The 22578-nt window shown below is 60.9% G+C and overlaps 1 protein-coding gene across 8 annotated transcripts in view; it reads left to right on the top strand.

Annotated features, from left to right (window-relative positions):
* The first annotated feature begins 319 nt into the window (after positions 1 to 319).
* POR (cytochrome p450 oxidoreductase) overlaps positions 320 to 22578 on the top strand; it is a 38217-nt gene continuing 15958 nt past the window's right edge. The window contains exons 1-5 of one of the 8 annotated variants that reach the window (XM_080563066.1): positions 320 to 477; positions 1332 to 1733; positions 2094 to 2244; positions 4051 to 4313; positions 20405 to 20597. In XM_080563066.1, the coding sequence (XP_080419192.1) occupies positions 339 to 477; positions 1332 to 1733; positions 2094 to 2244; positions 4051 to 4313; positions 20405 to 20597 (1148 nt within the window). In that variant the 5' untranslated portion in view covers positions 320 to 338. Of the gene's footprint in view, positions 478 to 1331; positions 1734 to 2093; positions 2245 to 4050; positions 4314 to 9514; positions 9644 to 11613; positions 11753 to 12087; positions 12247 to 15140; positions 15295 to 15427; positions 16004 to 20404; positions 20598 to 22578 lie in introns of those variants that run through there. The other 7 variants (XM_080563067.1, XM_080563068.1, XM_080563073.1 and 4 more) reach the window with 7 other exon arrangements.

Below are 22578 nucleotides of genomic sequence, written 5' to 3' on the forward strand. Positions count from 1 at the left end.
AAAGAATGAAAAAGAAGGAAAAAGGAAAAAAGGAAAACGGGGGGATTAATATTAAATAAAAACAGAAAAGGAAGAGGAGAATTAAAAGTTAAAAAAAAGAAAAGAAAAAGGGGATTAAAAAATTAAAAAAAAAGAGAAAGGGGATTAAAGTTAAAAGAAAATAGAAGGGGGACTAAAAGTTAAAAAAAAAAAAAAGAAAAGGGGGATTAAAAGATAAAAAAAGGAAAAGCAAAGCCGGTCGCCATGGCAACGGGGGGGCCCCTCACAGCGCCCGGCGTCGCCATGGCAACGGCCCGGGCCTTCCGGCGGCGGCCGGAAGCGGGGCGGCGCGCGGCAAGATGGCGGCGGGCTGGCGGCGGCCGGCGGCGGGCAGCGCCGTGACGCTGCTGCTCAGCCTCGGCGCCTCCGGGCCCGCGCTGCTGCGGGGTGGGGGCGGCCCCGGCGGCCCCTCCGCGGCCTCCCTGCGGGCGGGGGAAGGTGAGGGGGAAGGTGCGGGGCCGCCTCCTCCCCCCAGCGCCGCCGGCTGGGCCCGCCCCGCGCTGCCCCCGGCCTCGCGTGAGGGCCGGGAGCCGCCGGGGGTCGGCCCCGCTGCCCGCCCGGCCGGCAGGAGGGGCGCGGGGGTGGCTTGGCTCGGGCCGCGTGGTGCGCCCGGGGCTGGGGGCTGGCATCTGGTAACCCCCCGGAGCTGCTGCTGTGAGAGCAGCCGGCCCCCGGCAGTTTGGTTGTTTATTTGTTTATTTTATTGTGGTAGCTAATGTTAGAGAGGACCGGTGTACTTACCGGGACAGTCGTTTTTATGTCGGAAATTGGACGTTTCTTCTCAGAAAGGGCAGTCGGGCACCGGGACGGGTTGCCCGGGGAGGTGGTGGGGTCACCGTCCCTGGGGGTGTTCAAGGAAAGGTTGGACGTGGTGCTTGGGGACGTGGTTTGGTGGTGACATTGGTGGTAGGGGGACGGTTGGACCAGATCTTGGAGCTCCTTTCCAACCTTAACGGTTCCACATCTCCTGGCGTCTCTTTTAATGACACTGAAATTGACTGCAGACACCGTCGCTTTTTTCCAGTCACCATCCCAGGAAGCGGCGAGAGGCAGTCCGTGTGCGCAGTGCCTGCAACAGCTCTCCTTTTAGCAGTGTTTCATTATTTACTCCTGGTTTTAAAGGCCCCAAGCTCCCCCTCTTCTGCAGCGGGATAGAACAAAAACCGATGACTTCTGCAGGCTCGGTCTCCCTCTACTCCAGCTGACCAGATTTGGTTAAAATGAATCCAGCTTCTGGTGGCTAAAACAAACCCCTCGTTGCCCCTGCCGTTGTGACGTGCTGCTGTGCTCAGTCCACAGGCTGCTCACCTACGTCTTCAGCTACGACGACCTGATATCCCTGACCTGCGGGGCCGTTCTCGTCTGGTACTTCGCAGGCAGCTTTGAGAAGAACGTTGGCACCGCCAAGCACTGCTTCCTCACCGTCCTGTTCGCCGTCCTCTCCGCCCTCCTGTACCTCCTGCTCGAGGCTGTCGTCTCGAGGGTGTCGGAGGTGGAAGGCCCCAAGGGGTTCATGCCCGTAGCTTTTGCCATGTTGGGCGTGTCGACCACCCGCTCGCGGATGAAGAGAACTCTGTTCTTCGGGGTTAGGGTGCCGGTGGTGCTGGTGCCGTGGTTTCTGCTCTGCGTAGCGTGGTTTATCCCCCACTCCTCCCTCCTCGGTAACATCAGTGGGCTTCTGGTCGGGGAAGCCTGTATCCTTTGAGTGCCCAGCCCTGAAGCGCAGCGCGGGATCGCTGCTGGTGAGCCTGCTGCAGTTCTGGTGGCTGTGGCTTTCTGGCGTTGCCTGGGCTCTTCTCTCTGCGAAGCCCTCGCCGGCTTTAATTGCCCTCAGCACACCCAGCTCCGCATTCGTCTCTCGCCCTCTGCTTCCACTTCGTGGCTTCGAGGCCTGCAGAGGTCCTGGAGCTGAGGAGGGCGGTGGGCTGTGGGGGTGGCACGAGGTAGAGTTCTGCAGGGAGAACGGGTTTGTGGCCAGAGGGGGATGGTGCGTGGCCGTGGTAGAAACGAGCACGTTTTGTCCGTGGGCCTCCTTGACGTGTTGCTGGCTTCAGATGGGCTTGGCTACTGCTTCTGCCTGGATATTCCGGAGTCGGTGAGCTCTAAGCTGGATCGGCTGTTCCCCTTCAGCCTGCTAAAGAGAGTCCCAGGGCTGAAATACATCCCGGGGTCCTCGGCAGAGAGGAGAGCCTCCGAGAGCATCAAGTAAGTGCGGGAGCTCCCGCGAGAGCTTCTCGCCGTGTAGAGAAGTTCCGAGGTGTGAGGTGGCACCGGGGCACCCTTAAAGCTTTGTTGTGCTCGTATTGAGAGCGCGAAGGGGGTGGGAGCGTGGGACGCGCCGGCCCCGGGTGGCAAAACGGTGACGTTGCTGCGAGTAACGTGCTCTCACGGCAACTCCGTCGGGGAAAGCCAAACCGAGGTGAAAGACCTGCTCAGCTGCTGCGAGGCCGCTGTGCACGCACGCGGAGGTAACGTGGCTGACGCAAAGGTGGAGTCGTGCAGCTCTGCCCTGACGTCAGGGCCGCTGCTGCCGTTCGTTCCTGGCCCTGTTGCGCCCTGGGGCGTGATCTTTGTCTTTGCCCCGCCTCGCCTGCTGGCAGCGCTGTGAAGTTAGTCACGTCCAAACCTACAGGAGCGGCGCGTTGGAAGTTGAAGATGCCACCTTCCAGTGCTCGTGGTCAGCGTCAAACAAGACGGCTTTACCGAAAAGAAACCTCGGGACTTGGGTTGATGTTCGGGAGTTATTTTAATTTTGTGTCTATCGCAATCCCTGAGAACTCCCTTATACGTTATAAAGCTCAGAAATGCAGGTCAGTTTTTCCCCCAGCCGTTTGAGTTTCACAGAGGAAGGACATTTCTCTGTGAAGGGTTAAATTCCCCGTTCTGCCGAAGCCACGGCCTCAGTGTAAGGCATCCTGAAGTGTTTACACCTACCCTCACCCGAGGGGAAGCCATAGAACAGAGCCCTGCTGGCAGGAGGCGTGCACCCAGATCCAGCGGGGCAATCAGACTGAGCCCCAGTCTGATCAGTCTGAGCGCCCACTATCGAGCAGGGCGTGGGGAGGCGTTTCGGGGATGTTTCCATTTCTGCAGCTCGGTTTGCATGTCTCTGCGGCTTAGGTGCAAGTCTGGTGCTTGCTTCCGGGCCTTAATTTTTATTACTTCCATCCTTATTCCCAAGTGCGAGCTCTGAGCATGTTTTAAAGCTTCAGAAAGCTTCAGGCACCGACTTGCCAGCAGGCAGAAGGCGTTCCTAGGAGGCTCTGCCTTCTGCATCGCGCCTGCCTCCACAAACGGAGCTGTGGGGGGAACAAACCCAAGCTCCCAGCCCGCAGCATGAGCCAGGCCCTTGTTCTCGTCGGGATCTGGTGGTCACAGCCTGTGTGAATGCCGCCTCGATGCCCATCGTAGCGCGTGCGTGGGCCGAGCCGTGCTCCCGAAGGCCCTGAGGCTTCAGCTCCCAGGCTGCTTGATGCGTTTCGGCAGCGTGAGTCACGCCTTCTGCTGGCAGAGGCTGCTCCTAGACCTTGCTTCTGAATGATTCATTTCGTCTGTAGCTCTCCTCCTCCTTCCCTTTTGCTCTCTACCCTGGGCTCCTGCTTCCACCAGGGGCCTTTATGGCTCTCGATAAATGATGCTCAGCAGCTGCGGCTCCTGCTGAATAGCTTAGGCGGAAGGCAGGGGGGATGTGCGTGGAAACTGTGAGGCCTCGTAAAGCCAAACCTCGCGGTTTTGCTGGCGTGTTCCTTGCGTGAAGAGATTTAGGGCTAAAGCCCCGCTTGTTCTGCGGGTTGGGAGTGGGCACATCTGTCCCGGGTGACCGATATCCCTATTTTTACCCAAACGCTGCTCGTACTAGGGATTTTTCCTGTTGTAAGAAGGAGCACCTTTCCGGCGGGTTGCAGTGACCTTCGTGAGCTCCGGTCAGGAGGAAACCTGCCCCCGGGGCGCTTCCAGCAGCAGCGAGGCAGCGCCGGCTGTGCAATAACCTCCCCTTTCCTTCCTGCCCAGGATCGCCCCTCCGCCAGGCGCGTACCCCACGCAAAGCTACTGCGGCTCCTCGCCTCCGGCTCTTCCCGCTTTCCCCCCGCAGCACGCTGCCGCTCGGAGCCAGGGCTTCCACCACAGCCACGCGGGGGGACACGACGGGGCTCAGCACGGCTCTGCGGCAGGATACGGCCCCCCTTCCTCCCCCTCCCAAGCCGGAGGTGCCTTCGAGGAGTTTTACGTCCAGACCCACGCCGGAGCCTCCCCTGGACAGTGCTGCCAGCCAGGCAAGTTCTCCGTCCCGCAGCACGTGTGCCCGCCCGGACCGCAGGCACCCGCGGGCCTGGAGCCCCTGGCCGGGGTTCAGCAAGCCCCGGGGCGCCCAGCAGCCGCAGCGCCGCCCGTCCCGGCTGAATTTTCCAGGATCCAGCTGTACTGAGCCTCCCGAAGGCAGCGGGGCTCCTCCGGCACGGGAGGACCGCGCGCGGTGCTCGTGCGGCAGCACGTTGCTGGCACTGTTGCTGCGTCTGTGACTAGCCGAATGGGTTATTTTAATTGGGTTTCCTTTGTAATTTTGATACTTTTAGTGTTCTGGGGAGGTGGGGGCTGTGTCGCCTCTCTGCGTCTCTCATCTCTCGGAGTCTTTTCTCGCTGCTGTTTTTCGCACCCCTTTTTCCACGCCGCCGCTGGTTACGGTGCATCCGTTCCCTGCCCTGAGCCAGAGGCCGAAGCCAGCGGTCAGAGCGCTGAGCTAACGGGGGATGGAAGCGCACCGCAGGGCCGGGGCACGTCCCACCTGCACCGAGGCTCTCGGTCCCCTTCCTTGCTTACAGGTACGATGTAGGTAGGGCCCAAAAGAAGGGGAAAGCATGGACACCTTCGTTTATAATGTAGTCTTTGAGCGGAGGGGCACAGGTAACCGTTCTGCCGGTGACTTCTCCCCTGGGAGCAGCCTTGTAGGGGGTTTGTTAAGCCAGGGCTGGGCTGAGTGTCACGGAATAAAGAGCGCCCTTTTCTGCCCCCCTGAACCCAGCTCTTAAATGCTGGCGGGTCCGTAGTGCGGCCAGCCTGTGCACCAGCGCGGTGCCTGAAGGATCCCTGATAGCTCTGCCTTGGCCCGCCTCGCCCGCGCTCGTCAACAAGGCAGCCCCGGCGCAGGCAGAGTAGCGTAAGGGTCTCCGGTGGGGGATTTTGGCCGTTTGTGCGGCCAGCGTAAATCCGAGGAGCTGGAGGGACCTTGAGAGCGGGTTATAAGAGTGAGCTGGAACGATGCTATTCCGTTGGGGCGCTCGCACCGCTCAGCTTGAGACGCGTGGCCCCCCAGTACTAGCACAGCCCTCCTCTGTTTCCTTCAGAGGTGGGTGGGAAGGCGTGGGAGAGGAGCTCTCAGCAAGGGATGGAGAGCGGGGCGCTGTGTGGCGCTGGTGGCGGAGGGGTGGGGTTGGGTTGGTGGGACCTGGTAGGCTTTATTTCCCACCGGGCGGCTGCTTTGCCGTGCCGTGCCCAGGAGGAATCTCCTCGTTCTGTCTGTGAAGCAGGCGGGGTCTCAGCTGTTGCCATTGAGTAGCTGCCTAGAGGTTTATTCTCAGAAAAAAAAAATAACACCAAAAAGTGTTAGGTGAAGCCTGAAGTGCCTTCGCTGCCCCGGGGAATGATCTTGCCGTGCCTGAGCTGCGTCCTCAGGGCTCCTCCGTGCTCTCCAGGAGCGCAGGTAGGAGGCAGCACCGGCGGCTGCATGCCCCAAAGCCCCCACGTGCCTCTTTCTTTCTCCCTTTTCCCCCCTCTCGGGTGCCCGAGGAAGCCCTGTCTCGCCGTACAGCCGCCGTGCCAGCAGCTCTTCTGCCGCGATGACGTGCGGCCCCGCAGGGCCTTGCTTCGGGGGTGACCGCAGTGAAGGCCGAGGGCGCGGACCTCAGGTTCGTGCTCGTCTGAAGCTGCTCGCAGAGGTGGAGGCTCGAGGGCTGGGCAGGGGCTTTGCGGAGGGGGGGGACTGGAGGTGGTGGCTGGCTCCATCCCAATTGTTTCCCCCCTCCCTGGGGTCTCGGGCGGGTTTGGTTTCGTGGTCCTGTTTTTCCCGGACTGCTGCCAGCAACCGCGTTGTTTAGCGGGGAGCAACGACAGGACGAGGTGCTCGTCTGAAACTGGAAAAGGGTGTTTTTAACACCGGGAAGGAGCTGCTGGAGGTGACTGAGGTGCTGATGTTCCACTCCGGTCGGTGCCTTGGTGCTCTGCCTTGCGAGAACCTTCCTGCGAGCCGCGACGTCTCACCGCTCCTGTTTCCAGAAACGGGCGGAGAGCCCAGCGGGGTGACGAGGACCGGCAGCGTCGTGTACCCGCAGGCTGAAAGATTGAAATACAGCCCGGAAACAAACCGCCACGTCTCCCGGTTTGCTTTCAAGTGGGAGAGCTGGCCCGGGCCTCTTGGGGTGGGCTCAGTCCCCTGGGGACTGCGGGGCGAGCGTGTGCGGGGCGCGAGCTGCGTGAGTGCCCGGTGACGGAGGACGCGCACTGGGGAAGGGCGGTGCCGCACATGGGACTGGGAATTTTTATTCTCAGACTCTTTAACGGTTGACTCTCCTCAGCTGCAGAGCCGTCGGAGGGGTGGCATGGTTTCCAGTGAGTGTTTTCGTGCCGTGGGTGGCGCGGGAGAAAGAAAATGTCCCCCGCGAGCCGCTGGTGTGTCGCTGCCAGCAGCAGGAGCAGCCCCAGGCTGGCGGCGTGGAGCCAGGACAGCAGAGCTCCTTCCCCAGGTGAGGGGGGCCCGAGCCCTCAAACCGTGCCCGTGTGAGGGAGCAGGGAGCAGCCCTAAAGCCTCCTGTGCTGCCACGAGGCTCCTCCGCGGCCTTGCGGGGAAAGGACGGGATGGGACGTGGGCAAACGCGGCTGAAGGCTGGAAGGAGGAGTGGGATTGAGGAGGGGGAGGTAAAAATCGTCTGCTTGGCGTGGCATTGGAGCCCACAGAGGGGGTCCCTGCTCGCGAGTTGCAGTACCGGGTCCCTTCCTTGGAGGGGAGACAGAGAACTGAAGTTATTCCTTTCCTCTCTGCCCTTTTTTTTCCCCCCTAAAAATCAATAAAACTGCAGCTCAGCGGGCGATGGCTGCCCCCGGGAACACGCCGCCTCCCAAGGTTTGTTACTCTGCGCCCCTGGTGCGTTCCCAGTACAACTGGCACTGCTTCCGAGCTCGGGGTCGCTTCTGCCCTGGAAGCGGGGTGAGACGTGACCCCAGAAAGCCCCTCGGTCAACCCCTGTGCCCAGGGGGTGACAGGAGCGTGGGGACAAGCACCGGGAGCTGACGCGGTGCTTGCCCTGCGCCCGGGGCAGCGGGACGGGTGTTGTGGCGGAGCCCAGCTCCTTCCCTGCTGCCCTTCCGCCCCGCCGTGGGGGAAGGAGGACGGTTTGGGGACCGGGCAGCACGGTTCCGGCTCTGAGCCGTGCCGGGAGTGGGGATGCCCGCGGGGTGGGGGCTGGAAGGGGCCGAGGGAGGCCGAGGTGGGTGGCGGCGATGGCTGCGGCCATGGCTGAAGCGCTGGCATGCAGCTGGAGCACCCAGGCGGGATTCCTGGCGCTGCTGAGCGACGTCCTGAGCATCTTTTTTTTGGTATTTTTGTGTGAAACCGGCAGGTTTCAGCTGTCTGGAGGTGACGGCTCTGAGCAGGAGCCAGCTGAGCTGGGGGGGACGTTGCTGCCCGTTCCCCTGCGAGCAGCCCCGCGGCCTGCGTTCCCGTACGTACATTTCTGTATTTCTCTGCTTCCCCAACTCCTTATTCTTCTGGCAAAGCCGACGCGTGCCGTCACCAGGCACCGGGTGACCCACGGGCAGCCCCGCTCCCCTGCTCGCCCCCTCCGCCAAGCAGGGGGTCCCCGACCCCTCTGCCGCTGCGGGGCCGCTCGGGGCGCCGTGCCCGGGGAGCCGGAGCTTTTGGGCTCCCTGCCTCTCCTCGGTGCCCCCAGCTCACCCGCCCGGACTTTGCGCCCTACCCGTGGGCGTTATCGGCTCCGATAGCGGCGATACGGCGATGGCAGCAGGGCCGTGGCCCCTCGGGGACGCCAGGAGGAGTCCAGCAGTGGCAGAGGGCTTCGCGGCGCAGCCAGGAGGAGCGCCCTGCCCCGTTCCAGTACTCGCAGGTTGGCGGGTGCTACGGGGCCCAAAAGGCACCTCGGCGACCTCTGCTCTTACACCCTGTGCTCCGGCGGCGCTTTGCTGGGGCAAAATCCCCCCCAGGATGCCCCCGCACCTCTCCCGCAGCCCTGTCTCGGCAGCTCACCCTCCGAGCCCAGCCCGTCACCCAAGCGCTCCCGCGGGGTTTGCGGTCACGGCGGGGGGAAAAGAAAACCCCAAAAGGGAGCGGTGGCCCTGCGGCAGCCGGGGTCCCGGGCTGCAGGTCGTGAAATTTCCCCCGCCGGAGGCGTTTCTGGAGCCGCTTGAGCGACTGCGGTGGCAGCGAGGCGAGCTTTCCCCGGGAGCCTCGCTGAAACGCCCCAGGAGCGTGGGTTTGCGGCCGGACCAGGGGCGCCGAGTCCGTGCGGCCGTGTCCCTGCGGCCGTCTGTCTGTCCGCACGTACCTGCGTCTGTCCTTAACGGCCGTGTACCTGTATCTGTATGTCCGCGTGCCTCCGTCTGTCTGTCTGTCCACGTACCCGTGTCTGTCCGTGTACCTGTACGGCTGTATGTGCCTGTCCCTCTGTCTCTTTATGTCAGGTACCTGTCCGTCTGTCCGTGTACCTGCATCTGTCCGTCTGTCCACATACCTGTCTGTCCGTGTACCTACATCTGCGTCTGTCTGTCCAGGTACGTGTCTGTCTGTCCGTGTACGTGTCTGTCTGTCCGTGTACCTGTACCTATGTCCACGTACCTCTGTCTTTATGTCAGGTGCCTGTCTGTCTGTCCGTGTACCTATGTCTGTCTGTCTGTCCACATACCTATGTCTGTCTGTCCATGTACCTATATCCTTCCGTCTGTCTGTCCCCGTACCTGTATCCGTCTGTCCGTCCATGTACCTACATGTCTGTCCACCTCTACCTGGTGGTACCTACATATGGCGGTAGGCATGGTACATCTACCATACCTGTAGCTGTCCCCGTACCTCTGTCTGTCTGTCCGTCCGTCCGTGTACCTGTGTCTGTCCTTATGTCCCCGTACCTATATCCGTCCGTCTGTCCGTGGCCCTACAGACCCACACGTCTGTCCGCCTGTACCTGGTGGTACGCATCTGGTGCTAGGTGTGGTATATCCACCCCGCCTGTACGTGTCCCCGTACCTCTGTCTGTCTGTCTGTCTGTCCGTCTGTCTGTCCCCCCCGCTCCACGCCTCGCCCCCCCGCAGGTGTCCGTGTGTCCCCCCGTCCCCCCTCCATGCCCCCACCCCCCCGCCCTGCCCCTTTAACACCCCCCCCCTCCCCGCTCGGCGCGCTGGGGCCGTACCAACGCCGAACGGACGGGGGGGGGGGGGGGAGGAAAAGTTCCGCGGGGCCGCCCGCGCGCTCGCCCCCGATTGGCTGCGTGGCGGGGGCGGGGCGGGGCTGGGCTCCTCCCCCCCCCCGCGCGGGGCCGCGGTGGTGCGGGCCGGGCTGCGTGCGGCGGCGGGGCCGGGCCGGGCGGGGGAGAGCGGGGCGCAGGTGAGGGGGGGGGGGGCGCTGTGGGGCCGGGGGGGTCCCGGTGCGGGGCCGGGGGTGAAGGGGGCCCGGTGCGGGGCCGGGGGGTCGTGGCTCCGCTGCTGGGGGGGTTGGGGTGAGGGGGGCTCGTCGTTGGGGGGCTGGGGGCGAGAGGACCCCGTTATCGGGGGGTTTGGGGCGAGGGGGGGCTGCTGAGGGGGGGTTGGGGTGAGCGGGGCCCCGGTATGGGGGGGCTGGGGGTGAGGGGGGCCCCGTTATGGGGGGCCGGGGGCAGGGGGACCCCGTTATCGGGGCTCGGGGTGAGCGGGGAGCCGTCACTGGGGGTTTGGGGAGGGGGGGGCGTTATTGGGGGGCTGGGGCAGGCGGGGCCCTGTTGTTTGTAGGCTTGGGGTGAGCGGGGCCCTGTGACTGGGGGGCCTGGGGCAGCCACAGCCCTGTTATTGGGGGGCTTGGGGCGAGCGGGTCCCCGTTATTTGGGGTGCCTGGGGCGATGGGGCCCCATTACTGGGGTGCCTGGGGTGAGCTGAGCCCTGTTATTGGGGGGCTCCCGGGGCTCCCCCCTGTGGGGTTCCCCCTACCTGGTTCCCCCCTCCGAGGGGCTGCTGTTCCCCGAAAGCCTCCGAGGGCTCCTTCCTGCAGCCAGTTACCCCGGCGTCCCCCCGAAAACTCCGCCGCCTGCGGGGTGCTGCTGCCTCCCGTCTGCCTTCCTCGGCTGTGGGGCGGCAGCAGGCTGCTCGTTCCCGGCCCTCCCGGAGGAATCGCTTTGGGAAGTGGAGTTATCCCCCTAGGGAACGGGCTGGTCGGGGGAATAATGGAAAGCCCCGCGTCTGGGAATGCTGAGCGGGAGAGGAGGAAGGGTCCTGGTCCTGGTCCTGGTCCTGGTCCTGGTCGTTAGCCAGCGAACGGGGACTGATGTTGGGAAGTCCCCTGGGAGTCGGCGCAGCCCGGAGCCTGCTTGGGCCCAGCAGTGCTCAGCGCCGCCTTGCCCTGGGTCAGCCTTCGGAGCAGGCGGGCAGATAACGATGGGTGATGATTTGATAGATAACGAGAGGTGACAACTTGGAGGAGAAAGGTGTCCCTTAGGGTCTCTGCCTCGGCTCAGTGGCCTGGGAAACTGAAACGGGATTTTCTTTTTGCGTCCGTTTCTAAAAAGCGGCAGCACATCTTGGTGAGAAGTGAAAAAAGCGCAAAGGGTCGGGTCTCTGCTTAGAAATTCGGAAAGTAAAACGGTGCCGGTGTCGTGGGGGCATCTCACCCCCCAGTTTGGGCTTTACGGGGACCGCAGCGGGGAGCAGCACGTGCACGTCCCTTCCCTAGCTGGAGGGGAGCGTGCCGGCCTTCGCTTTGCTGTAGGTCTCTGAGAAATCCTGACGGCCTGTTGTGCACGTGCAGGGCACGCTTGTAAATTCACCTGCTGCAGGTAGTGAAATTGGCATCTGCGGGTGAGCCGGGCCCCCCGGAGCACCTCGTGTTGGCCCAGTGCTTGGTTTTCCTCCTGCTGGGTCTTTTGTTGGGTGATTGCTGGGCGCCGGGGTGTGCGCAGCTCACGGTGTCTCGTTTCGGAGCCCTGCGTGTCACACGTGGACGTGGCGCTGCGTGAGAGCCGTGTGTGTAAAACACTTTCCCACAACGCTGGGAAAAGGCAGGGAGGGAAAAGCGGCACCACGGGAAGGCGGGTGGCACCACCGGGCACTTTCTCCTAATCCCACAGCGTAAAAGCCTTGGAGAACGGGGTGCAGGGCGGGCAGGAAGGAGGAGCTGCCGCCGCCCCGCTGGCTTGCCACTTGCACGGAGCCCCGTTCTGCTCGTAAATCTCTTTTTACAATCTCTTTCTGTAGATCTCAGAGGGAAAGCTCTTGCTCTGTCATCGCTTCGCGGCCGCCTCCCGTTCAATCAGTAATCCGCGGGGTGGTGCCTGCGCGGGGTTGAGCAAGCGAGTGGTTTCTGCAACTCTGTTTTGCTTTCTTCCAAAGCAGCTGCAGGAGCTCGACGGGGCCGCCCGAGCCAGTCTCCTGTCCTGCTCTCGAGGGAGGCGTTTGGTGCTGCTCGCTGCCCTCCGTGCTGGAGCTCGTGGGCGCCGTCAGCGCCTGCTCGCGGAGCAGTGGGAGCGAGGTAACGTGTTTCTTCTGAGCCCGCAGGCCGCGGAGCACCTCTGGGTGCTGGGGGGTCTGGGGGGACGGCTGGCAGCACGAGCTGGGGGCGGTGGTTTCCTTGCCCACTTCACCTGCGGCAGAAGTGGAGCCGTGTGGGCTGGAACCTGATTAGATTTCCACTCTCTCCTTCGCTGAGTTGCAGCAAAGAGAACGCTCGCTCCGTCCTCGAGGACTGGGCAAAAGACTTCCCCGCTCAGGCCTGTGCTCCTGCCATCTCCTCCCCATCCCTTTTCTCCCCTGTAGGAACAAACCAGCCGGCAGTTACCTCTGGTGACACCGGACTTTGTGCTGTTGCCTGACGTGAGCCCTGCTCCCTTTAACAAGGCAGTTCCAGAACTTGCATAAGGCGCTTTCCCAACGCCATCGTTTGATCCGGGCGCCGAGATCGCCGCGGACACGCCGTTGTTGGGCGTGAGGCAGGAGCTCCGCGGTGCCCGGTGCATTCCTGCCAAGGTTGGTTTCTGCGGAGTCTGAAATTTCATATAACAGAGCAAACAATGGCAGGCTGCTCGTAAGCCCTCCCTCGCTGCTTCGCCCCAAGTAAACATTCGGGTCAGTTGTGGGCTGCTTGGTGCTCAGAGTCCTCAAAGAGCGGGGCAGGAGTGCCCGGAGCTCTGGTGGCTTCTCTGAGGCCACCGGTCCAAAGGGCAGCTGAATTTGATCTCTGGTGGCAGGTTATCAAAGCGTTCTTGCTTAGGTGTTGGCCACTGCTGTGCCCGCAGTTGTTCCTTCGCAAGGAATTAAGCAGAATTACTGATTCATTTTCCTTTCCTTTCACCGTATGGACTAGGAAACGGGGAGGATCAGAATTAAAGATGGGGCTGGATTTTCCTCCTTGGAAAATCTCTCTGCCTGTGCCAGGCGGCTGTGAAGGTTTGGTAAGCAGCTCAGGGGGTTGGTAGGTCTGTCTTGGTGGCACTGGCTGAATTCATCCTGCTGAATGACTGCTTGTGAAACTTGCTGGCCTGCTGTCGTGGCTTCGTGGCACCTCTGCGTTCGAGCTAGCTCCAAGCTTCCAAGGAGGAAGCTGCTAAAATGCCCGCGAGGATTGTGCAAGCCGTGGTTGTGTAACGGGGCCGTGTCTACAATTACCTGGGGTACGAGGAGCAGCCGGGCGTGCAGAGGGAAGGGACAATTGTGTGTCAGGTGTCTGCTGCTTGTGCTGGCTGTTCTGGAGGGGGAGCGCGGAGTCGGGGGGCTGTGGCTCTTACAGCGTGAGATCGCCTTTCAGCCTGTGCCCTGGGCGTTCCCTGCCCGACTCCTCTTTGTCCTGTGGCCTTGTGCCGGGCAGGGAGGGATGAAGGGTCCTGCACGCCCTTAATGCTAAAACCAGGTGTGAAACCTGCATCTGGGGCCGGGACAGCAGCTCTGGGGCCGGGACAGCAGCTCTCGCGCTGCGCTGCCACGGGGCTGGCAGTGACATGGCCTCGTACAAGGGCCGCGCAGTAACATCTTCCCTCACAGCAGTGCAGGAGGTGGGCACGTAATGTCCCAAATGCTTCCACATCCCCAGAGGAACGCTGCCTTTTCCACCCTACGGAGGGGAGTACAAAACGTTCGGGTTCTGTACAAACAGCGCTGGTTTCTTTAAGTAAATAAATAACCCCTGAAACACGCCGTTCCGATCAGAGGTCTTCACGGATCTCAAACCTTTGCTGGATCTGTTTTAGCCGCGTCCCTCTGATGCTCATCCAGCCGCTTGTTTCAGAGCAAACCTCCCAAACAAGAGCAGTGTTTCAGGCTTTTGTCATCTGAGCTCTCCTGGTGGAAGAGGTCAGGGTTTGCGGCCACCAGCCCCGTCCCTGGGGCTCCCCTCCCGTAGCAGCCTCGGGTGAAGTCACGTCTCGTCCCGTACCCTCGTGTAGTGTGGGCACGGGGTGAGCAACCGGCTGGTTTCGAGCAGGAGAGGTGTCACTGAACCTCTGGCTTTAGCAGCGTCGGGCACAACACCTGCAGAAGGGAACGTGGTGCTTGTGAGCAGCCTCCTTCCCATCACAAAAGCATTTTCAGCAGGCAGGACCTGAACCATGCAAAACACGTGCGTGAGTGGTGCTCCTGGCATTCAGCAGGGCAGCTCCCTGAGCAGCTGCTTTGGCTGAGGAGTGCCCGTGGTGTTTGGCAAAGGGGTGGCCTGCACCTCCTGTAGTCTTGTCCCAGCTTCTAGGTGTTGGCAGCGCTGGGGCCCTTGTTCCCCGTTCAAAGCATGCCCGTGTGGCACGACGCCCTGGGAGGGAAGGCTGGGGAGCAGGATTAGTCAGCAGAGCAGTTCAATTTACCTGCCAGTCTCAGGTTTTGTTTATCCCCTAATCCTGCAGGCTTGTTTTTCTGTCCTGCGTGCTCGTTTTTCTGCGCTGGCTCCTGTTAGTCGGTGCGCAAGTGCCTGAGCCAGCGAGGTGCCTCCCGTCCTTGTGCAGGGCTTGGGAGACTCCTGGGGAAGGGAAGTGTACGGATTCAGCACTTCCAGGCTGCGGGCTTTTACAACAGCTTGGCAAGTTTGATTTCACTCCATAAAGCCTTAAGTCCCCTGGTGCAGCGTCCTGCGCTTGCTGCGTAGCCCCACCGTGGCACGCCCCGAGGGCCGAGGTGCAGAACCGCTCCTCTTCTCTTCCTGGCTCTCACTGCTGCTCTGCTGTCCTTGGCGGGGACCTACTGGCCAGAAAAAGCCCCAGCGTGACAGTGAACGCCCAGATACGCAGTGTTTCAGTTCCAAACTGCCCGATGCACGCTGCGCATCTGTCTCGTGCCTAAAATAGAAATTCTGCCAATGTCTGGGCCGGTGTGTCAAGGCCCGCTTGGAAGGGGCCTTGCACGGCAAGAGGAATTGGTTCGTTCCGTCTCAGCAAAAGCCCCGAGTCGTGTGCGTGTCCCTGACCCTGCTGGGGGGCTTAAAAACCCCTCCTGGATTTATGCTGGGGAGGCACCTTCCTGGGTACCGCGTGAGACGTGGTGGGGCTTGTTAAAGATGCGCTTTTGGCTGGGGGAAGTGCCAACGCTGCAAGGCAGAGGTGCAGAGAACTGGCTGACCCGGGGGCTGGTGAGCGCAGCGTTCGGTAACTGGGTCTGAGCCCCTCAGAGGTCTGCTTCCCTTTTGGAAAGGACCGCTCTTCTTTCCAGGTCTCCTTTCCCTACAAAGGACGGGGAAAAAGAACAAATCCGAGTCTTGCTGAGGCCAAGAACGGGCACAGGCTGATGCAAGCAGAATCCCTTGCTTTTAATCAGCTGCATTCGTACAGAAGAGGGACGAGAGAAGTTACAGTTTTGCCCCGAAGGCCTAATAGCACACACTGGCACGCAGGGATGTCCTCACTGCAGGGGTATTTGGTGCGCAGGAGCCTGGGCAGAAATAGCAGCTCCACCACAGGCCCTCTCTGTTCCTGTTGCTGCCGACTCCTCCCCCACGGACTTGTGTCCGCAGGACTTCTTCCTGCTGCTTCAGTAGCCTGCGCGCATCTCGTGGGTGAAGGCAGGCAGCCCTCCCGTCACAAGACCGCGTTCTTGCTGGTAAGCAAGTTCCTCCTGCCTCATCCATCCCCCGGCTGCGTGCAGGGGCTCAGCGGCTGTGAGGTGGCCTCGAGTCGTTTGCTTCTCCCTCCCAGATGTTTTAGTTGGGCTTTAAGTTGAGCTCCTTCGGCGGTCTCCCCGTTTTGCCCTTGCTCCTGACGCTCGGGCTGCAGGTCGGTGCTGTGCCAAGACGGGGGGTTTCCACGGGCTCCGGCTGCTCGTTTCCATCCAGGGTCCCCCTCTGCCACCAAGCTCTTTTCTGGGGCCGTGCCGTGCCGTGTTGAGCTGATCTCTGATTTAGAGCTGGGTGTTTTTTTTTTTTAAGGCTTCTTCTCCACGGTGCCGTACGAGAACGGTCACCATGAGACAGCAAGGATGTTCCCGGGGCACGCTGACATCCCCGGTGCGGAGCTCCCAGCGCTAGAATCGTGACGGCCGTGCTTCTGCTTTCTGTGCTCAAGCAAAATATGTGCTGAGTCAGTGGCACGAGGGTCGTCATGTGGCCGCAGGAAGCGAGAGGAGCGCCGTGCCCGAGCCGTCTCCCCTGGCACGGCTCCGTTGTTCGCTCCCCTGGCACGGCTTTTGCTGGGAGCCCGGCGTGGGGAGAGCTGGTCTGAGCGAGCCGGGGGCTCTCTGAGGGTGCTGCGGTTCGCTGTGGTGGTGAACCGAGAACGTTCCTGACCATAGCAAGTGGGGAAGCAGTCCTGCGGTGAGTGTCCTCGCTGGATGTGCCGGTGAGCGGGGCAGGATGGGGCGCTGGGGGCTCCTGTTGGCCGCGAGGCACGCAGCGAGCGCGCTCCTGCGGGCGTGCTTCAGGCTTCGGACCTGCCCCGGCGTCCTGGGCCAGCCTGGAGATCACCGTGTGCTGGGGAAGGCTTCTGTCCCTGCGTGGAGCCTGGCACCGCGAGCGCCCGTGTGAGCACCAGGTGAGTGGCTGATGCCACCGCCTGCCTTTGGCCGTCTCCTTCGACTCGGCTGTCGCAGGTCTTAGCGTGCGTGTATCACGCAATAGAGCTCCTGCTGCACTTCTCACCTCTGTTCTATCCCCGAGCGTCCAAGGGGGCTCTGCCACTCGCTTTGGCTCGGAAAACCCCCAAAAGCTCAGCCGGCTGTGTCAGTAGGCTCAGGGGTGCGGGAGGTGGACTCTGGGGCGGGAGTCACGGGCTGCGGCCAGGAAACCACGTCCTGAGATGCTTGAAAGGCATCGCAAACGTTACATAAACAAATTTCAGCTCACGAAGAGCCAGCTTCCTGCACAAATAGCTGAGTTAGCGGCCGAGCTGAGGCTTTTTGGTCTCCAGAAGATAACACGAGCAGTCTGCAACCCTCAGAAACGTCCGTACGTGCGGGTGGTGGGAAGGGAAACCTGCCAGGCTCCGCGTGTGAGCCCGGTGCTGTGCCTGCCCCGTGGGGGTGAGGGCTGCAGCCTGCTTTTTGTGTGTCCTCCCCTAACGCTGCCATCAGCCGTGTGCGAGAGAGGGAGAATAGCAGCTCCCTTGGGGTTGCTGACCGCTTGTTTTCTTAGGGCACTTCCCCTTCCTTCTTGCTTGTTATAATGTCATTTAATACCTCAGCGCTGCTGTCCAGGTGGCACGGTAGCACCTTTAGTCCCCATGGAAATGCTGGGGGATTAAATCAGCCCGCGTGACGTGCGAGCTGCCGTGTACCGTGCAAATTGCCAGGTTTGGGAGCTGCACTGAGAGGCTGAAAAGTTGGGGGAAAATGCGGCAGCGCTGCTTCGCTGCAGCCTTTCAAAGCGTTGTGTGAGTGGTTTGGTACCCCACGGCTCAGCTGAGACGGGTACCGTGAGCATAAACGAGGATCGGGAAATTAAAAAAAAAAGTGGGAAGAGATTGAATGTCTCTCTTATCTTGGGTGAGAGTACAATAAACATCGGGGATAAAAGAGCTGTCCTTGAAACTGATGGAAGGGCAACTCGTGCATCATGCGGTTCTTTTGCCCGTGTTTAAAAACCCCAAAAGGCTGATCCTAGCAGGGTCCTTCCAGAGGCTGCAGGCCTGCCAGGAGAGCTGAGTTCCAACTGAGGGTCGGCTTTCCTTTCCCTGGAGGTTAGAAACAGGCGAGTGTTAAGAAATTAAATGCTGTGAGCTTCTGGAGAGTGATTGTTAGAGCCAGCTGGGTACGGCTGAGTTAAGCTGAGAAATAACCTTCCTGTGCTAGGTGAAGTGGGCTAAATAAGCCCTTCCTGTTGGGACAACCTTTAAAAAAAAAAGTGAAGTCTAATTCCACGTCCTCTGCCTTCATTCTGCTAGACCTAAGCAAACCCTTATGTCGTGCTCGTGCCTCTGACTTCGGGGCAGACACCCGAGGCTGCTGTAGGTGAAGGTGCTGAGCCGCTCTCTGCTCTCTTCCAGGCCTGCTGTCTCCCCAGCCCTCCTCCCTCCACCACGGGACATCTCTGCCCCCCGGGAAGGCTTTGTGATCAGAAAGACAGAGGGATGTGCTTGTGGCAGGGTAGAAATAGCAGAGGGCTTGCGCCGGGGAAGGGTCTTGTCCAGGAAAGGGGGCTGAAGACGGGCTATTGCTGGGGATAAACGCGCTGGCGTGGCCACGGCTGCCCCGAGGGGAGCTGGCCATGTCGGTGCGTCCTGCAAAAAGCCTCTTGTAGGCTCCGAGGTGTTTCTCCAGGCAGCCTGCTTGGGCGCTGCTTCCCCCGCTGCCCGCAGAAGAGCTGGGGGTTCCTGCGTGTGAGCAGCCACCGAGGTTCCCGGGGGAAGCCCCCTCGGATTTTTCTGCTCTAAGGCGTAAAAAGCAACTGGAGCAGGAGCCCAGGCTGTGTGCGAGGGGGCGGCTGCCTGGCGGTGTCTGTCTGAGCTCTTCCTACAGATGAGCTGGGGCGGCGGCGAGGAGGAGGAGGAGGAGGAGGGCTTGCAGTGAAAACTTCGGGGTTCGTTAGGAGGGGAGGCAATGAAGGAGTGACGCTTCCAACGCTTCTCCTCCCCAGCACTTCCCTCCCTCGGTGCCAGCTGCCGGAGCAGCTCCTCGGCGGCGTGCTGGGAGCAAACGGGGAGGAGGAGAGGAGGGAGCCTGCGGGGAGCTGCTGGCAGCGGGGCTCCCTCGCGGAGGCTTTGCCTGGCGGTTTAGTCTGCGGCTGGGCAGAAACAAAGCCAGCCCCCGCTTGGCTCTCAGATGCAGCCGCTCTCCGAGGGAGGGAGGGAGGGAGGACGGGGCGACCTGCCCGATGGAGAGCAGCGGGCATTTTGCGTGTCTGCAGCCGCATTGCTCGCATTTTTCTTCCCACCCCCTGCCTAGTGACATCTCCGCGAGCCCGATGGCAAATGGGGAGCAATGCAGTGCTTTTAGTGCCTTTCGTGGTGCCACGTGCCAAGCTCCTCACTAAATTAGACTTCTTGTGGGGCTGAGAACCTGTTGGGCTGCAGAAATGCCCGGGAGCCCACCCGTGACGGCAGCCAGGAGGCTGCGGGTTCCCCCGAGCTGTGCAGGAGCTGGCACCGGTGGCCCGCAGCCGGATGCGTCCTTAGTAGGGGCAGCAGCAAGCAGGCAGGGTGGGCTGGGGTAAAAACCAGCTGCTGCGTGGTTTTTTTTTTGGGATAAAATAATGGGCTGGAGTGAGAGCCTGGGTTTAGATTGAACAAACTGCCATGAACAAAGAGTTAGTGGATATTAACCTGGTCTCACATCCCGCTGGGCAGGATGCTCCGCACCAGCCGTCCTGCCCCGGGGTGTGCTTCTGCAAGTTTGGGGTCCTGTGGCACGGCTGGGGTTTTAGACTGGGATCAGCACCTGGCAGCAGTGTACGCGCAAGGAGAACGGGGTCAAAGAGCCATCTCTTCCTCCCAACCTCCTGTGTCCCTCTTCCAAGACCTTCCCCCGTCTCCCTCCTGCTCCCTAAGCACCACCACCTCTTTCCTTCCCAGTTCCTTGGTGCAATAACCTTACACTTCAGCCAGTTTTACTTCTCAGCCCAGGCACAGCTTGAAGTTTGCTGCTTCTCCTTCGGTCCTTTGGGAAGGCCACCCAGGAGCTTCTCTGGGCACCGGCGTGCTGAGCAGGTTAACTCTCCTCTCCTGCCCTGCCACGTCCTCACCCGCAGCTCTGAGTCACTCCTGCGTGCGAGTTCAAATGTCCATGGCCTCCCTCCCGGCTTGGCGGGCTGCCCAAGCCCGAGAAGAGTCACTTTGCCCCCACGAATCGAGTTTTGAGTTAATTATCTGTTTGCCTGGACAGAGTGTGTCCTTGCGCACCCGGAAGATAATCCTGCTATCTGCGCCGCGGGCAGGGGAGTTCAGAGCCTGGCAGGGCAGGGGGAGGGAGCGATGGGTGCCTCCGGGGGGGAGGACGAGGCCATGGGGGACTCGAGGGCTGGGGACGGGTCCTGGCTCACCGCACACCTTGGGCATGGCCGTGGGCATGGCTGTGCCTTGGTTTCCCACTGGTGACCCTGCAGCAGAAGCCTCGGCCCTTGGTGGGGCTGCTCAGGGTGATTTGGGGCTGGGAGGGCTCTGCTTAGTCCTGCCAGGCTGCTGGGCGAGAGAAGGGCTGAGAAACGCCCTGGGAGGTGTCCCCAAGGTGGTGGTGGCTGTCCTGAGGGCTGCCGGCACGGGTTGGTTGCCTTCATCTCTTCTGGGATACAGAAGAAATGGGGAAAGGGAGTCGTTAGCAGGTCAGTTAAGTGAAGGTTTCAGCGGTGCACTTACTGGCTGTGGGGAAGGAGCGGCTCGAGGAGGCAGAAGTTAAGCTGGGGAAGGCAGAGGAGGTGGCAGGGAAGCCAGAGGCACAAACGGATGGGTGTGGGGATGGATAGTGGATCAGAAGTGTGGGTGTTAGTGGGGTCGGTGTGGGCTCCCTGCCTGCAACACGGGGCTGCTCCAGCGTGCTGGCTGGACGGGCAGGAGTTACTTCTGCTGGGTGCGAGGGGAAGGGACGAGCTTGGCAGGACGGTGAGCTACCTCGGGACGTGAAAGGACCTCGCCGAATGTGATGGAAGCTCTCCAAAAATGCTGTCGGGCTGCCTTGTGCTCCTGGAGCTAAATATGTCGTAGAAAAGCATGTTCCCAACAGCCTTTAATTCTGTTCCTCTGTGACGGTGTGCTGCTGCAGGCATTCACTTGTTTCTCTTTGCTTCCAGCCTCTCTGATCGCCATGGGGGACGCAGGCATGGAAGCGACGATCGCGCCTCCTGAGGGCAGCGTACAGCAGGACTCCTTCTTCAGCATGACCGACGTGTTCCTCATCTCCCTCATCACCGGGCTTTTCACTTACTGGTTCTTCTTCCGCAAGAAAAAGGAGGAGATCCCCGAGCTCCCCAAAATCCAGACAGTGTAAGTAGCAACTCGGGGGTGGCAGCGGCTGTCGGTCTTGGTTATGGTTTTCTGGCCACGAAGTCACTCTTGCTTCCCCTTCCCTGCTCAGGCTTCCTAGAGCACTTGTACCAGTCCTCCCAGGGGGCTGGGATCGCAGGCTCCCGGGAGCAGGAGGGCTGCTTTCTGTGTCTGAGGGCGCTGAGATGGGATTTCCAGCCTTTCACTCTGCTTGTTGCTGCATTTCCCATCGCGCCCGGACCTCACAGAGCTGCCACCAAGACTCACGTCCTGCTGTCTGAGCTGGTGGAGAAGGCAGGAGAGGGAAAGTCCTCCTGTTAGTGGTTCTCTTGCATTGCAATCTAAGAAATCGCTCTGACCCCTGTCAGGGACGGGTGGTTTTCCCATGGGACTCCTACTGTCGGAGGGGTGGGAGGATTTTGTGCTGCTGGCGGGTCCTTGAAGGCTCTGGGAAGAGGCTTAGCTGGGTTCTGTGAGTTTTCCAGATGTGGGGTCTTGGTCTTTTTGAGCTGTGCGTTTGCTTCACGATGCAGAAATCCCCGTGGAAGAACCAAGCTCCAGTTCTCTTACCCTGCGCTGTGGCTCAAATCAGTAATTTGTCTTGCCAAGCAAGGCGAGAAAAGGCTTTAAAATCCCCTGGCTGCACTTCAAAATGCTCCGGGATTGCTTTGGCTGTTCTCTTCATTTTCTGTTAAGTCATAGATAAATCTGGAGAAAGACGAATTTGTTCTTAAGCAGGTTTCCTCTGTAGGGAATCTTATCTACTCTTAGCTGTCAGAAGAAGAAATAGGGCCTTGGGAACTGGGAGATAGTTTCTGGGCACGAGCTGCTTGGCAGCTCCTATGAAACGTGCTTGGCTTTGCCGCCTGGTCTCTGCGGCAGCAGGAGGCTGGGTTTGGACGGGGAGAGGTCCTTGTTCCACCCTGCCTGCTCCGAAGGGTTCAGGGCCAGGAGCGAGCTGCGTTGGTGAAGGTCTGGGTGAGGTTAGTTCTTCAGCTGGCACATGCAAAAAACTCAGCATCAGTTTTCTTGCTGGGCTTTTTAGCCCGCTCCTGTTTCCCCCTGGAGCAGCGGTCCTTGCGTGGGTAGGAGCAGTCAGCACAGGTTTGAAACCCTGCAGCAGGGAGCTCGGGAGCTGGTGTTGTGCGGAACCCATCCCTCCTGGGATCTGCTCTCTGTGGATGCAGCTTGCCCCGGGCAGAAAGCCAGCTCAGCGTTAGGCCTCTGCACAAGCTAACCTTGTGTCTAAGGTGAATCCTCTGTGTCCGTAACGCTGGGCACAGGCTCGCTGCAGGTCCCTGGTGACCTGAGAGGTTGGGTGGGTGGTGGGTGGCCGTGCAGCCTCCAGGGGCAGGGTTGTGGCGGCTGGACGCTCGCGGTAGCTCCACGATTTTACACGCCTAGTTGCACCAGCGAGATGTCCTGCGTGAAGGGTTTTTTTCTCCACGAGGCACCGCTCTGGTAAGAAATACTTCTCAGTCCTTCGTTTCAAAGTGCTCGCTCAAGCAGGAGCACAGAGGTTGCAGCCCAGTGCGGAAAGAAGCAGGGGCAGGAACTGTCCGTGGACCGGTCAGGTGGGGACGTTTGGTGATGAGCCAGGGCATTGCAGCACGAGCCAAGGCATTTCGTGCCTCTGTTACCCCGTGTGGACACAGCAAGAGGTTGCGGGCCTCTTATCTCTTCTATCTCTTCTCGGCTTCTGTAGCTCCCTGGATGGGTTGTGCTCCTTTCAGGTGTCAGGGCTCGTCGCTCAGCGTGGGTATCGCGATTCAGGCTGCGGTTGCGAAGGGGCAGGTTTGGTCTCCTCGTTTCCGCCTCGGGCAGATCTTGATTCCTCTGGCTGCTGGGCAGAGCCCTCTGTTTGAAGGCAGGCCTGGGCTGCCAGGTCTTTTGTGAAGTCCCTGGATGACGGGAAGAGTAGCACACGACTCGTGTAAGCTGTAAGGCAGGCTGCACACACACTGCTGCACGTTTCCTGGCT

Source organism: Anser brachyrhynchus, assembly GCF_964034855.1.
Source record: "Anser brachyrhynchus genome assembly, chromosome: 20".
Classification (NCBI taxonomy): Eukaryota; Metazoa; Chordata; class Aves; order Anseriformes; family Anatidae; genus Anser; species Anser brachyrhynchus.